At 37.7% G+C, this 15,243-nt stretch overlaps 2 protein-coding genes across 9 annotated transcripts in view; one reads left to right on the top strand and one right to left on the bottom strand.

Moving 5' to 3' along the window:
* Positions 1-13,015, top strand: part of LOC111335937 (colorectal mutant cancer protein) — a 26,426-nt gene extending 13,411 nt beyond the window's left edge. For 3 of the 4 annotated variants that reach the window (XM_022941944.2, XM_022941943.2, XM_088732505.1), the window contains 9 exons: positions 4,714-5,014; positions 5,953-6,179; positions 6,524-6,635; positions 7,180-7,250; positions 7,950-8,078; positions 8,895-9,461; positions 9,898-10,956; positions 11,173-11,508; positions 11,850-13,015. In XM_022941944.2, the coding sequence (XP_022797679.2) occupies positions 4,714-5,014; positions 5,953-6,179; positions 6,524-6,635; positions 7,180-7,250; positions 7,950-8,078; positions 8,895-9,461; positions 9,898-10,956; positions 11,173-11,508; positions 11,850-11,933 (2,886 nt within the window). In that variant the 3' untranslated portion in view covers positions 11,934-13,015. Of the gene's footprint in view, positions 1-1,942; positions 2,217-4,713; positions 5,015-5,952; positions 6,180-6,523; positions 6,636-7,179; positions 7,251-7,949; positions 8,079-8,894; positions 9,462-9,897; positions 10,957-11,172; positions 11,509-11,849 lie in introns of those variants that run through there. The other variant, XM_088732500.1, reaches the window with a different exon arrangement.
* LOC111335940 (inositol hexakisphosphate and diphosphoinositol-pentakisphosphate kinase 2-like) overlaps positions 12,835-15,243 on the bottom strand; it is a 20,978-nt gene continuing 18,569 nt past the window's right edge. For all 5 annotated transcript variants that reach the window (XM_022941950.2, XM_088732465.1, XM_088732466.1 and 2 more), the window contains one exon: positions 12,835-15,083. In XM_022941950.2, coding sequence (XP_022797685.2) covers positions 14,788-15,083 — 296 coding nt within the window. In that variant the 3' untranslated portion in view covers positions 12,835-14,787. The remainder of the gene's footprint in view (positions 15,084-15,243) is intronic.

Genomic DNA, 15,243 nt, shown 5'->3' with positions numbered 1-15,243 from the left:
TCCAATCATCCGGATCTCCTGATTGCCAGATTGTCTCTGTTGCATGAGAGGCTTTTGGTTATCATCATCTCGTGACAAAAGATACATTGTGCCTTTTTACTGCTGCAGCTAGGCTATACAGCTGTAGGGAAGATATGGCCAGTTCATGAATGATTACAACAGCTGAATGATCAAAAATATTCTGTTTGGCCAGCTGTAAACCAAATTAAATATACAAATACGTGCAGCAGTATTTCATTTACCTTGAGCAAAAATACCTCATTTCTTGCCTGTTTCTTCTTGATTGGGACAATGTACATTTTCTCCAATGTATACGACATGAAAAGTTGACAGGAATGCACTCTGCAATGTAGATTTTTGAAAACAATATTTAAGCTGTATCTAATGCGATAATCCTGAATCTGTTACATGTAGAAACTTTGTCATTTCTGTTTTCAAATACATAGGAACACACTGATTGGTCAAAAACCCAGTAAACCCATAGAAAATCTGAAGTTTGTTTTATAAAAGCAATAGACTTGAAAAGTTTATGCATCACTTGTCTCTGACTTGTGATTTACATCAGGGCTTTGGTCAAGTGGCACCCAGGGGCCCCTGGCACCTTACTTTTGCTCTTGGGTGACTCAGGAATCTTAGTTTTTTCATAAAAAGCATATGCTGGGCACCCTGGATTCACAGTTTCAGAGCACTGGGCTTCCTTCAATTTTTCCTGGAGTACAGCCTTGTACATAATAAAAGGTTAGAAAGTATGGCCTACTGCTTAAATGTTTTGCATGTACTGGTAACTGTTTTTTTTTTTCATCTTTAATGGCATTTCCTGCACTAGTGGTGGCTGATAAGCAATTCTCTGGTGTAAACTTTTTTCTTCCTTCCTATTTTCATTGTAACACAGTTTTAAATATTTTTAATTAAGGAAAAATAGAAATTTGATTTTAAGTTTTGGTCATTAACATGTACCTTGATGTTTCTATACAGTATTTATTTGACAAAAAAAAGGTAAAAAAAATTACAATTTATTAATACACTAAGTTGTTGTTTAAATTCCCCCTCACAAATGTGTAGAACCAGATATGATGTAATAAGGTAAATAATTTAAGCTTAAAACTACTGACAGTTTTGATAATCCTTCAAGATCTTCCTGATACTTGGATAGACCTCTCTTCAAAATGACGGCAAAAATTTCAAAAATTTCAAAAATTTATGAGGTGCAAAAAATTTAAATCCATCCAGTAAGACAAGAGTGGGTTGACATATTGCATTTTCAAATCTATGGAGCCCTTGTTAATTTTTCATTTAAACCCTTGTGTTTAGGTTGAAACTTTCATCATACACCTGTGAGGAGTTATTTCATTTCCCTCTTCCTAAGTTACGACAGGAAATCTCATTCTAAAATTATATCTAGGAAAGTACTGAGATGGCATAAAACATGTGTTTTATCTTTTAATGATTTATGCAAAGGTGCATGGAAGTAATTTCAAGGTTGAAGTTACATTTTATCCTGTTCAAAAATAAAAATATGCAGTGTAACCCTCATGTACATAGCATAGTGTGGAATAAAACTGTTGGATGACCTATGGTCTGGTTCTATATATGGGGCAGTTGTCATTCTCTGCCAGCATTTAAATTTGGTTTATTGTTTCAAATCTGCAACTTTGTATGAATAAATTTGTGTTCTTAAGATATTTCTTAGTAGCCAGCCAGCTACAGTTTAAGGTTCAAATTTATTTAAGCTCAAGACAGGTTAATTTTTAACTGTCTTTTTTGAATTAAAAGTAGCTGTGGCTTTCGAAGAAATAGCCATTGAAAATGCCACAGCCAGAGCTTCTGCTACAGGAAATAGATTATTGTCTGAGAAATGTAAATTAGTGACAAAAGACAAGGAAATAAATTGTGATTATCTGGTCATGCAATCTTGGCACTGCACTGAGCATGACCAAAAGACTTTGTCCTGTTGTGCTGTGTTTAAATCAGTTGTGACTTTCAGTCATGTACATTTAGCTTACAGCTTAGTATCTCCATGTTGTGAAGACTTCAGTGTTCATTTTACGCAATGTCAAGTTCAAATGAGGGAGAACTTGAATGCCCCTTGAAAACCTTTTTTTAACACTGATAAAGTCACAATGGATAGCTCCAAGACGTATCATTCAGGGTTAAATCCTGTCAAGCATAACTACAGCTCACCTCATGTTAGTGTTTATCTTCTCAGGCTTCAGAGGGTAGGCCTTTTGCTTCTTTAAATCAATTGCTTATTATTTGTCAGGAATGTAATTTAGGTACATGTAATTCAAATTAGACTCAAAGTATTTCTGAGATTTTTTTTACAAAATTTAGTGTATTTTGAGCAACGAAGGAAATGTTTTATTGCGTGAGTCTGTGTTGATAATAATAATTTAATTATTATGATAACCACATCTGTGCAAACATGTTTTGAATACGATCATATTACAGGTCATAATTGCCTCATATGATAAGATATCATGTGCAAAAAATTAGAATTAATTTGCTCAAATTATAGATTATATTCCATTGTGTTGAAAATGTAATGATATTGAAATGATGATAGCCAATTAGACATTCAAGTTTAGGTTATTTACTGATTGTTTTACCTTCATGAACTTTTTTTTCTCATCCCCTCTTTTTCTAAAGTTAATACTGTGGTGTAGAGGTTAAGTACATGATATTTAATCATCCCTCAGGCCATATCTTTGTTAAAAATAATACTATTTTCAATTGGTACAGATACAACATTTGAAAGAAGCACAACATCTTTTGACCTTTGTTTGAAGTGTCCAGCAAAGTCTAACCATCCACTAGATCAAAATTATAGAGAAATGTAACAAAGATATCCAAATTTTGAGAGTTTTTGTTGATTTTGAATTCATTATATTCTTCTTTGAAATTGTTGAATTTGATATATTGTAAGTTGTGATGGAAATTTTTTCCTCTGATCTTGCACATGCTACCATTCTGTTTTTGTGATGTTTAAAAACCTTGCTTTATTTAAACTTCTCATTCTGGCATGATTTCAAAACAAGTCTCGTAGTTGTTTCCTGTGTGGCAGTTCTCAGGTAGTTCATCTGTTGTGGTGCATCATGGTAAAAGTGAGAAATCCACAGAAACAACTGAAGTGGTGTGGTAAGCATGTGGCCAAAACAGCAGATTCAGAGAATTGATCAATGTTAAAAGTTGAAAATAAATAAATTGTTATAAAGTCAGGGCTAACTTACCATGAGATCTGTCTTCTTTCTACATGGCTGTGAATTCCTGTGAAAATATTACATGAAGACACAGGTGCACTTGTCCTCTGTGGCTAATCTTTCTTAAGTGTCATGTTCTTGAGTTCTTTGATTAAATTCCTTTTGTTGAATTTGTATTTAATCAGTTGTTGGCTTTTTGGGTTACAGTGTGTGGAAGATATGTGAAAAACGAAATCTTATGAACTCATTTGTCAGCGAAGCAGTGTAGACATGACTGTAACCCTCTTATGCCTTAACTCTAAATTAAATTAAAATCATTTTGTTTTTTAAAAGAAAAAAAAAATAGAACCACAAGAATGTGCTTAAACATGAAGCCCTTAATATAAACCATGTATCAAAACAATATGGTTTCACCTTTAATCAACTTGAAGCATGCAAATACTGTACATGTGATACCATAGATGAAGTTCACAATTAAAAAGAAAAGCATTCTTAAATTTGGTCTTTAGGGTGTTTCTCAGTGTATATGCAAGAAACAGTAATGAAAAATGTCATCTTTGATTGTGATCACTTTTGTTCTAACTACTGAATCCAGGCATTCTTGTTTTAGGTTCATCCACTTTTTTCTATTTAATGACATAATGAATGGCTCCTCATATGTGAGTAGCTCTGATTGTTTATTCCCCATGGGGTGCGTGCTCTGTAATTGATCTTAATGGCTTCTACAATTCATATTCTTTTGTCCACTCACTTCATTGTCCAAGATCAATCTTTTTCTCCCAGAGCACTGTGGTTTCCTGTCCCTTGTGTGACATTTTTTCCTAATTAAAAAAAATTTTTCACCAAAGATTGGTTCCCTTAATTTTAACTGCACACTTTCACAGTTAAAAAGTGGGCATTTCTGTTTATTTGAGACAATTGACTGTACTCCGAAGAGATAATCTTAATTATATACAATTTCTTCACATGTTATTGTGTATAAATTAAGCTGGCATGTATTGTTTACATAAATTACAGTGTTTTGTTGAATAAATCTGAGTCAACATGGGTAAAAGTATGGCAATTTTGATTAAGATAAACATACTTTTAAATTATTGCCTCTAAAAGGCAACTGATGCACCAAAAGAACTCAAATAAATGTTTCTCAAATCTGTTTACCTTTCAACTTGAGCTTAAGACTTTAAACAAACACAGCAGGTTGTTTGATAAGGACTTCAGTCAAATAAAGTTTATTAATTAAATGCTCCTGAAATAAAGGAAAACATTTGAAACTTGTGTGAGATTTAGTAATATCCTGACTTTGGTTAAACCACAACTAAGGTAAACATCACAGGGAACAGAAGGCCAATTGAATTATAATTATAAAGAAATATATGGAAAAATTTCTTCCATTGAAATTGTTCTGCACCACTAACATACTGGTATGTTACTTTAATTTATTCACAATTTCTATCAGTGTTGTTCAGTTGCCAAGATTGTGAAATTAATGAAGAGAATTTTATTCTTTCGTTCGCAGCTTCATTTAGCAGCTTTGGCTTCTCTGAAAACAGAAATTGTTGAGCTAACAGGGAAGGTTCAACAGTTGACTGAGGAACGAGACCAACTGCAAGCTTCCCTTGCACATGCTGCTCAGGAACGTAAAGATTTAATTCATGATTATGAGGACAGGCTAACTTCTCAAGCCCACCAGAGTGAACAACACATCACTGAGCTACAGAGTGTGATAGCTGAACTCAACAAGAAATTGTCTCAGTCTGCTGTGGATAAGTTTGATGAATCTGAAGAGCATGAAATAGAGTCTCAGACATCAGAACGTGGTGAGGCAAAAATAACTCAATAATCTTTATCAATGTCTTTAATGAGCTGTGCAGGCATGCATTTCTTAGTTTTAAGGAATAAACAATGTTTCTTTCTTGTTACAAAGAAACATAAGGTTGCTTACATTATAGGAAGCTACACACAGTGTTCTTATGCAAGAGCAGTTATGATGATGGATCAATTATCCTAACAAATTAAATTTGTGTTTGGAAGAGCATGATACTGTACATGTAGTGTGTTGTGAAATCTTAGGCTGGTTGTTGATGTGACATTGAAATGAAAAGTTTCTCTAAGATACAAATTTCAAATTTGTAGTTATTGTACCTGAAAATGTCAAAGAGATTAAATTCACCATCTTGGTCCAATTTGAAACAAATTCAAAAGAATAAAGGCTGAGGGTTTTGAAAGAAACTGTTTGGGGCTACGTCGGTGGGAGTAACGAAATAATTTGGATATATCAAACAAAAAACAAAACAAATTTTAAAAAAAACAAATTAACAAAAAAAACAAATTCAGTCCTCTAAGTGGCCCATGTGATAATGGCTGATAGGAAACATATGAATATTGTATGAATGTCTGAGGTTTTTTGACGTGGTGATGCACAATGTGCCTCCTCCTACAGTAACAATTAATTTTTAGTGTTTCTCGGACTGTAGTAAATTTTAGAAATGAGATAAACTGGGTCTGTATCACCTTATGACTCACAGATGATGGAAATCCAACTGATCAAATTACAGAACATCTTGAATCATAAAGTGATGGATCATCAGTAGACATGATATTTTGTTTAAGGCTTGCAGTTTTAACTGCATTTTGAAATTAAAATTTCAAAATGTCGTAATCTACATAAGAAGTACTTTCCAATGATCATGTTAAGTGATACCTTACCAGTGAACTCATTACTTTGTCTCTCAGATATATTTGTTATCTTCATTAGGTTCTCAGAGTGATTCTGACAGTCTGGCTTCAGAGGAAGGTGTTAATGATGACAACACTGATGATGAATTATCTAAAGTAGTTGGTGGGTTGGAGTTTGCTATTGATAGACAAGATAAAGATTCCAAAGTAGAGGAAAAGAAAGCAACTGTTGAGGAAGGCATTAAACCCAAGGAAGAGAAAGCCACAGAAGATACTGAGAAAAAAACCCTGCATCAATTACAATCTGTAAGTACACAGGCAAGATTTTCTTAAGGGGAGGGGGGAGGGGAAGAGTGTTCCGCTGTAACATCTTCTTGGCCTTTAGGGTCAAGGAGGGGTCAGTTGGAGCCGCATACCATTACTGGTATCATTTTAACTGTCATGGAAGGCATATACAGGTCCTACAGGGCCACTAGCTGTTAGGGCCTCTGGCTTGTGTCCAACACTACATTTTCTTGACTCTTGAGTTGCTTCTTCTTTTTTTTTTTTTTTTCCTTAAGGGAAGGGAGGGGTCCTGGTCCTTTTATTATTACGTGTTTGTCATTCAGATTTCATCAAGTTTGGTCTTCATTATTTCTCTCTTGTTGCAGCTTGCAAAACCTCTTGACACAGACAGGACGTCTAAAGAACATGAAGAACTACAGTCTAAATGCAGAGAGCTTAGAGTTCAGTGTCTAGAACTGGAAAAGAAGAAACAGTTGTGTAAGTGTATTTTGTCCCTTGGAAGCTGTATACGCCTGGTGTTCCTGCTTTGTATACACCTTCCCTGGTGTTCCTGCTCTATGGGATAAATGTTGCATTAATTTTTTAATCTCTACTCCAAGTTTACGAAATTTGATTTACCCAATTTCTACTTGATGTTTAAGTGGCCCTTGCAATATTTATAGTTTGTAATAATAGTGATGATCTTAATGATAGTGATGATTATCGTAATAATATATAGCAATTATTCACGAAAGTAGAGGTGAAAAGTGGAGGAATTTTACCTCGCCACTTTGCAGCGAAGTAAATATTCACTACTTTCACCGACACGGGTGAATAGATACCAGACAATTTATTTGTTTCAATATATATAGAAAATTGAACTCTTGACGCGCGATTTTGTCTCTGTGGTTGCTCGGAGGTGAATCGTACTTGTGATTCACTTCCGAAATAGCCAATTAACGCGCGCGAAAAGCACTGTTTACTTGTTTGGTCTTTACTAGATAATTATATCGATGATGTATTGTTTTTTCTTTTTTCGCAGTGGAACGTCAGCTACAGCAGACAAGTTTAAAAGAGTGGGTATCTCGAAAAAAGTCTTCTGGAAGCACAGAGGTAAGTTTCTTTGATTGAAGTGTTTGACTACTGAGTTGTTTGGTGTGATTGTGAAAATGATCACGAGGCCCTACATGTTTATAGGCTGATTAGCGCTAGCCCAGGGTTAAATTTTACTTAAAGTTTCTTTATCCCTTTATTCAAAAGCCTTTTTCGGATATTTTTTTTTATTTTTCTGTTGTTAGGGTGTGAAAGGTGCACAGATGACATACTATAGCTCAAGCGTAGATTTTGAAGAAGGTGGCAAACTGACCAACCAAAAAGCAAGCGAAACCTTTTCACTGACTGCCTGAGCAGACGCTGTTATCAGTAATTCGTTTCAAATTCTTTTCTCTTCCATTAAAACACAAAATCGAAACGAGGCGTCTGCTACCGCAGGCTACCTTTTTACTGATAACCAGCGGGGCTTGTCAACCCCTCTTGAGAACAAATAAACAAGCAAATTAAGCGAGGCAAAAACCATAATGGAAGCCTGTCCATGGATTACGTATGTCGCTAGATCCTTTGGGAGAGAGAAATTTGTTGTTAGGCGGAGTTCCTCACTAACATGTTACCGGAACTGGCCGTTTGTTTGTTTGTTTGTTTGTTTGTTTGTTTGTATTCTGCGTACACTGTGCAAGCAACATGTAGGTGACAGTTGCTCGTGTTATTTCTAATACATATGGTAATTTTCTATGATTTTGATTTGTCTCTCGGCAGGAGCTACAGTCGATAACTACTGAAAGAGACGGTCTGAAGGCAAAACTGAGAAAAAGTGAGGTTGATTTGGAACAGGTCAGATCGGAGAATCAGGGCTTCAGAGAGGAGAGAGACAGACTCAGGAGAAGGGTAAGCTGTCAAACTAGTTTGAACACTTTTCAGGCCATGACAGATAACTCTTGGAAGAAAAATGTTCTGCAGGCAAGTAGTGGTTGTAGCGGCCGCTTTGCTTGTGCAACAGGCCGCGTGAAAACCAAGGGTATGCGCCAATACGTCTAACAATCAAGACCGATGTTTATTTTTAACCACGGTCAATTACAACGTTATTTTGAGACGATACTCACTAAGCTATCCGGATGACTGTCGAAGACTGTCATGGAACATGCCTATGAAGGGGTTTCAAGTGATGCTTGACTAGCTCGTTAACTAAACCACAAAACACCCGTCTTAGCAAAAAGGTTTTTTCTGCTTTTCTCCACGAGGGAACTTATATTAAAGGTCCCGTATGAAAACTAGGAATGACGGGATGCGTCACGCAACACTAAACGACTGGGAAGGCGTGACAGTGGTATAGTTTTTATTTCAGTTCCAAGGATAAAAACGTATATCTTATGTTACAATATATTTAAAGCAAGTTACATTTTGCACTATCTTAGATTTGCCACTGTATGGTTAGCAGTTGCCTTCTTGCCCTCTCTCATGAGAGTTCAGCTGTGCCAAAAAAGGAATGGAATTTTAAGCAATTGAGTGCTCTGTTAGAATATTTGAAACGATTACTAATCAAATTTATCTTTGAATGTTGTTCCAGTTTTGACTATGTGATTTAAGTAATCCCTGGAAATTTGGTATAGTTAAAAGAAAAAAATCATTTTTGTGGTTCTGTAAACGTGTACAAACTTTGGATAGATAACAGGTTTTTCAAAATATTTTTGTCATTGTTGTCAGGTTCTTGAAATGCAGGATCAATTGAAGCTTCTTCACCAGAAATCACTTCAATACGAACAACAAGCAAGAACACGAGCAAACAGCATGCAGGGACCTGGTAGCCAGCCCAGGTCCCCAAGTACACCGCGGCGAAACACTCAACCATCATCCGGCCAATCAGGAACCCGAACCCATACCAGGCAGGCTAGTGTCGGCGCAGCCTCTGATATCTCGGCCAAAGAAGGTTTTTTAACATCGCCTCGTATTTCACGGCGCTCAAGCACCGATAATTTAAGTATTCACAGCCACGGCCGAAGCTCTCAGTCCACTCCAAATGGACAGGTCCGCAGACCAAGTATTTCGGGAGCAGTGTGGGCGTCTGCTGACGGCAGCTCGCCAATGCCGTTACGTCACCCATCAGGTAGTGTCCAGTCGATCTCAAGTCAGGCGTTCTGGAGGCCTGGTGCTACTAGTGATCTGGGATCGTCTATGCATGGTTCCACTCAGGAGATTACTGTTGTTGCTAAAATGGTGGATGATGGTACATACAGTGGAGGAATTACAGGGATGAGTTGTATTAAAGCTCTCGTGAGTAACATACCTTTTCGTACACACCTAATTGCGATAACATTGTCATAGGAAAGAGCTAAAAGAAAAAAATTAAAAAAGCCAAATTCGAACTTCAATCTTCAGAAACGTTTGAAATTTCTGAACAAACATTTGATGCTCTCAAGAAGTCTGAAAGAAATTTTCAGTGGAAATTCTGTGAAAATGGTTCGGCTGCCCTGCATATAGGTACAAAACTCAAGTTATATTTCGCTCTTTGAGCAACGAAGTTTTGTGAGCAAAAATGATAAAGGTATCGGGCATCAACTAAAGCTAGAATAAACAGAATAACTAGGCTTTCCCTTTCTTACTGCAAAAACACTGGTTTCCAAACGTGTAGTGCATCAGACAAATGATTATGGATGTTTCCTTTTTTTTTTTTATTTTGACGTATTTACTTATTTTTTACCTTTGACAGAGTCAATTACCAGAATTTGTTTCAGACAAGATGCCTTCTGACCTTGTCCGAGCTCTTGAAAGTTGTAGGACAGCCCAAGATGTGTTCAAAGCCCTGTTTACTTATTGCGACGCACAGGCAGACAAAAGGCTCAAGGAGTACGAACTAGAACTAGAAATGCTAACAAGTCGGTTTGACCATTTACAAGCTCAAAATAATGTTGTTTCGTTGTCTTTGGAAGAAAGTAGAAACAATGCGGACAGGATGTGTTATTTGATGGGAAAATACGAGTCAAATTCTACAGCGCTTCAGTTGGCATTGAACTTTTCTGACCGTGTCATTGAGGCATATGAGGTCTTGTTGCAGCTTTCCGAAGCAGAGCAGGCAAGACTTTTTGCAAACTGTCGAGCGGCTGGGGTTAAAACTGGTCTACATAGCTACGCCAGCTCTCCGACGGATTCGACCTACAGACTCATTTACGAAGAAGCGGAAGCCGATGACAACGATCGGGTTCCCGAAGATGTTGAATCGTGTGTGAATCGGAGAAGAACGGCCGAGAACGAAGCCCGGATGTTGTTGCAAAAGCTCGATCGAAACTTCGAGAGCCAAACTAACGCCGGTCAACCTTGGGATTCAGTATCATCAAATAGTAGAACTAGCTCGACAGGGTCATCCAATGATATGGAGTTTACTCCCGAGGAAGAAGCAAGATTAAAAAGTTACATTCAACAATTAAAATCCGAAAGGTCAACAGTGAGCTTAACGGTGATTGAATTGGAAAGTTTGCACGAAGTCGCCCAGCCCAAAGATTTGAAACTGGAACCGCTAGATCCTAAAGTGGATCTGGAAAATGCCGTGCTAATGCAGGAACTAATGGCTCTGAAGGAAGAAAAAGCTGAATTAAAAGCTAAGAACTATTTAATTGAAAAGGAGAAGAAAGCTTTAGAGTTGAAGATCACATCACGTGACGCCCAAGAACAGGCTTACTTGGTTCACATTGAACATTTGAAAACTGAGATGCAGGATGAAATCAGGAGAAGAAGAAGGATTCAGAAGGACGCTGGCGTCGCTAGTAGCAAGGTTGGTAAAACTACCCTAAGATTTTCAGTGCGTCTGGTGCAGAAGACACAGGGCATAATAAAAGCTAGGCGGATAAACATACAGGATTTTTTCAAAAGTTCTATCAAAGTATGTGTCCCTCGAACGGTGGTTTTCCGATGATAAAAATGAAATTCCACCTCTTTCACCGCCAAGTCATGCATGATCTTAAGTTTATGAACGATTTATTTCTTTCAGTCGGACGAGAAGTCAGGGGGAAGTCCCTCCGGCACCCCGTCAATCACCCTCGCTGAATTGAAAACATCAGATGAAGACATTCCACCGGACCTGTATGAAGCTGCCAGGAGAGAGAAGAAACTTAAGGCAAGAATCCAGGAACTCGTAGAAACTTTGGAAACCCTCTCTAAAAACTCGGAAACAAGGCATCAGCAGACAGCAGAATACGTGGCAGACTTGAAGAAAGCAAATGGTGCGCTTGTGGCGGCATACGAGAAAGCTAAGAAGAAACACGGAGCCAGGCTCAGAAAGCTAGAGCAACAGATGATTACCATGGTGGAGAGACACGACGCACAGGTGAGAAATGTAGTGGAACGCGCATGCGTGCGTGTGTATGTGTGATTCACAGTTACAATCGCTTTCAGTTTACACAAGTGATCACGCAGTTGTACGCCACTTCGTGGTGAGTTTAGCGGGTTAGGCTCAGCTATGTTTATGTCTAGCTAGTGTAACATTTTGATCTTATCAGCCAAGGGAAGGTTTTTGCTCGTTAGGAAATGAATGTGCTGCCGACAGTATTCCTAGTAGATGTGCGATCCTTTTTAAGAGATGTACACGGAACCGAAGTTAGTATACCCAGTGTGGTGCATTAAGTTGTTTCCTTGCGATGATTTTTCTCGGTTTTTTTTTTTTTTTAGGTACGAACAATGAAAGAGAGGATATCGCTTCTTGAAGAGGAATTGAAGACCACGGTAGCTCGGCAAAACGAAACGGCTCTTTAGTTTCGACATGCCAGTGACGTAATATCGTCGCGAGAACTGTCACTTCTTTTGCAGAATGAGATAGCGCCAGGGTTCCCCGTCATTAGTCCACATTCCACGTTGCGTTAAACTGTAAACGAGTAAGGTCGAAAGGTGGAATAGGAGCTAGCCTTCTTAGGAAGTTCATGTGACCAGTAGGTGTTCCATGACCTCTATACACGAGTACCCCTTAAGACGCGTCCGTAACAACAACGTGACAGTTGTGTGTCTTACGCATTGTGGGACAATTTCTCCCTGGCTAGAATTTCGAGTTCATTTTGCAAATACTTAGCATAATGCCTTTATCTGCTGAAAAATATTTTATTAATAATATTTAAGACCTTCACGGCTGGAGGAATAATTGCTTCTGTAAATACCTACAATTCAGGCTTGAGAAAGTCTTGAAGTAGCAACACTTCCAAGGTTGATTTTTTCAGCCTGATGAGGTTAGCAAGGGTCTCGTACTGTTGATATTTTCTTGGCCTCCCTCAGTAGCTTTTTTATTACATAACAGAAAACTAAAGGATTCTCAATTTACTTTCATTTTTCAGTAAACAATGCTGCTGAATAAAATTTTATTAGGGACCTTAAGCAATAAGGACTGCAGAGGCGAAGAAGTTTAAAAAATGGACTTTCTTTTCAGTTAGAATTCTGCGGATGGCTGGATGTGTTTATTGTCTCTTACGGCGCCATAACTCAGCTTCAGTATGACGTTTGTGAACAGCGTTGAGTTTCAAAAGGAAATTTGAATAATTTGTCGTCGGAGTTTCCGTTCTCAGATCACGTAACCTCTGGATGATTCCATGTTGCTGTTTTGCAAAGACTAGGAAATTCCCAAAGCTTTAAAAGGCGCGTGCTGAGCTTTTATTCTTTCCATTAAATCTTGTTTTTTTTTTTTTTTTTTTTTTTTCACGTCCTCGTTGCTGTTGCCGTTGCCGTCGCCGTCGTGGTTTGCTTAAGGTCCTTTATAGTGCTCAACTACACCTACATTTTGCTCGAAGAAAGCAAACATCTTTTCTCTGGTTTGGAAGTTCTCAACCAATAAAGAACAGTTTTCAACATGACACGACTTTGATATCTCGGCCTCCAACACAAACTTGACACCTGATTGACCCAACAAATGGAAACCAAACAGCATTGTTCTTGGAAATGTAAATCAAAATAACAGCATCGATTTGAGTCTTCCACGAGAAGGAAACGATGTTAGTGCAGGGTTATGATGACCCGGGGGGGCCGGAAGTTGAACAAACCAATCTTCAAAGGTTCAAATGCCCGACGGGCTGCCTTGGCAGGGGGTGTTGAAGCTTCGAACTGATCGATTCATAATATTAACAAAATCTGCTTTCGGTCATTCTCATCGGAAAGAGAACACTGATGTATCAAGAATCTCAGAGCAGACTATTGTTCTTTCGAACTTCCTGGTCACGTAAGTCTAACCCTTTAAGTATTTGAAAGCGAGGTGTTCATTTGAGGATCGATCGCATTTGCTTGTATAGCAAAGAAATAAACACAACTTTACAACAGAGTCAATTCTATTTGAAATAAGCGCGTGAAAGCAAAGTGATCGCTGATAACATGGAGACGAGTTTATTTTACACAAAATGAAGAAGGAAAATGGGAATTAGTTCACAAAAACTGACATTTCAAACATCTGGGGAAACAAGAATTTAACAAGAAAAACAAATATCAAAATGAGCTTTAATGGGGACTAGTTTTAAGCTTTTACCCTAAAATTATCGTACACTGTTCAGGCAACATTTCCTGTGGTGCTGACTAGGAGAATTTGATTGACGATCAGGGCTTCTTCAAATGCTGATCATTTTCTTTTATCTCATTAACTTTGTTTCATTCAAGGGTGATGTTGTTACTATAAGGGGTTGAAGGATTAACGAAGCTTGGAAGGTACTAAATAAAAATTCCACGGGTTGTAAGCGCGTACAATTCTTCAGTACAAGTATCCATGAAAACATCAAGAAAAACAGTCCGTTTTGCAGCTTTAAATACTCTTGGCAATTTTTAATTATAAATATCTTGCAGCAACGTCAACAAATCGATTTACCTGTAACAACACTTTTTGTAAATTAGCTGGATGGAATGAAAATGACTTACGTAAACTTCACGTGCAGAAAAAGTAACTGTACGACAGAGGGAGGGCCTCAATTAAAACTTTCATGAATAAGTTACAGTGAAACTCTGGAAACTGAGAACACCGCGAGTGTATCTGAAATTTTGCTCTGCCGACAAGAAGAAACCAATCAGCTAACTGAGATTCAACTAACTGTTGTCAGTTTGTGTTTTGCTTGAGTCCTCTGTTTTTAAATGAGATTCATCATAAGTTAACGCAACTAAAATTAAATAAAACGATATAATTCCTTTGTTTGTGGATTTAAACATGTCCGAAAATATTTTAGGTATCTTGGTTAAGGATTTTTGTGTTGGCAGTCAAACAACTTTCAATTAAACAAAAGATCGTACTTTCTATCGGTATCCCGGCGAAATAAACCACGTGGGATGTTGGTGGGACACGAGAAAAGTTTGTCTATCACTCGCCTGAGGTTTGTGGTTTACAAACTTTTCTCGTGTTCCCCAAACATCCCAAGCGGGATATTTCGCCGGGAACCAAGAGAAAGTAGGGTCTATTGCTTTTATCAAATATATATGGATCGACTGATGCAATAAAAGATGCGTTTTTGGCCAATCAGGGAGCTTGTAAAAACTCAGTTATTTTATAAAAGCTAATAATTTATCGTGGATAAAATGCATTCCACCATTCCAATTTTATCATTAACAAAATCTGCTTTTTGGTTGTTCTCATCGGAAAAAGAATCCTGAAGAATCAAGAATCCAGATCTTCTATTTTTTCCTTCACCACATCCTCAACTCTCTCGACGACCTCGCTCCCCGCGCCGGACATCTTCGCTAGTAACTGTGTAGGATTTGAAGAATTGGCAGCAAGTTTCTTGGACGGAGCCTTCCTTGAGGGAGTACTAACAGGTGTATGAAGAGCTTCGTAGTTCTGATCAGTGGTCTTGTCAAAGTAGTTGTCCATTTCCCTGAGTGGTATCGCATTGTGAAGTGTTCGCAAGGGATTCAGTGATTCCACTTTTGTCATTTCTTCATAGAAGTCTGCAACTTAAGAAAAAACGCCAATTATTGAATTTTCAACTCCGAATATTGCAATTCTAGTTTTCTGATTGGTTCACTCAACCCCGCACATCAGCTCTTATTCCGAGTCACTTTATGTGGAAATGCATCGCGCCTACTGTTGTGGAGCTGAAAAAAGTTTCAAATA

This window comes from Stylophora pistillata, chromosome 1 (genome assembly GCF_964205215.1).
Source record: "Stylophora pistillata chromosome 1, jaStyPist1.2, whole genome shotgun sequence".
In the NCBI taxonomy this organism is placed as follows: Eukaryota; Metazoa; Cnidaria; class Anthozoa; order Scleractinia; family Pocilloporidae; genus Stylophora; species Stylophora pistillata.
This window is presented reverse-complemented; position numbering and strand designations above follow the sequence as displayed.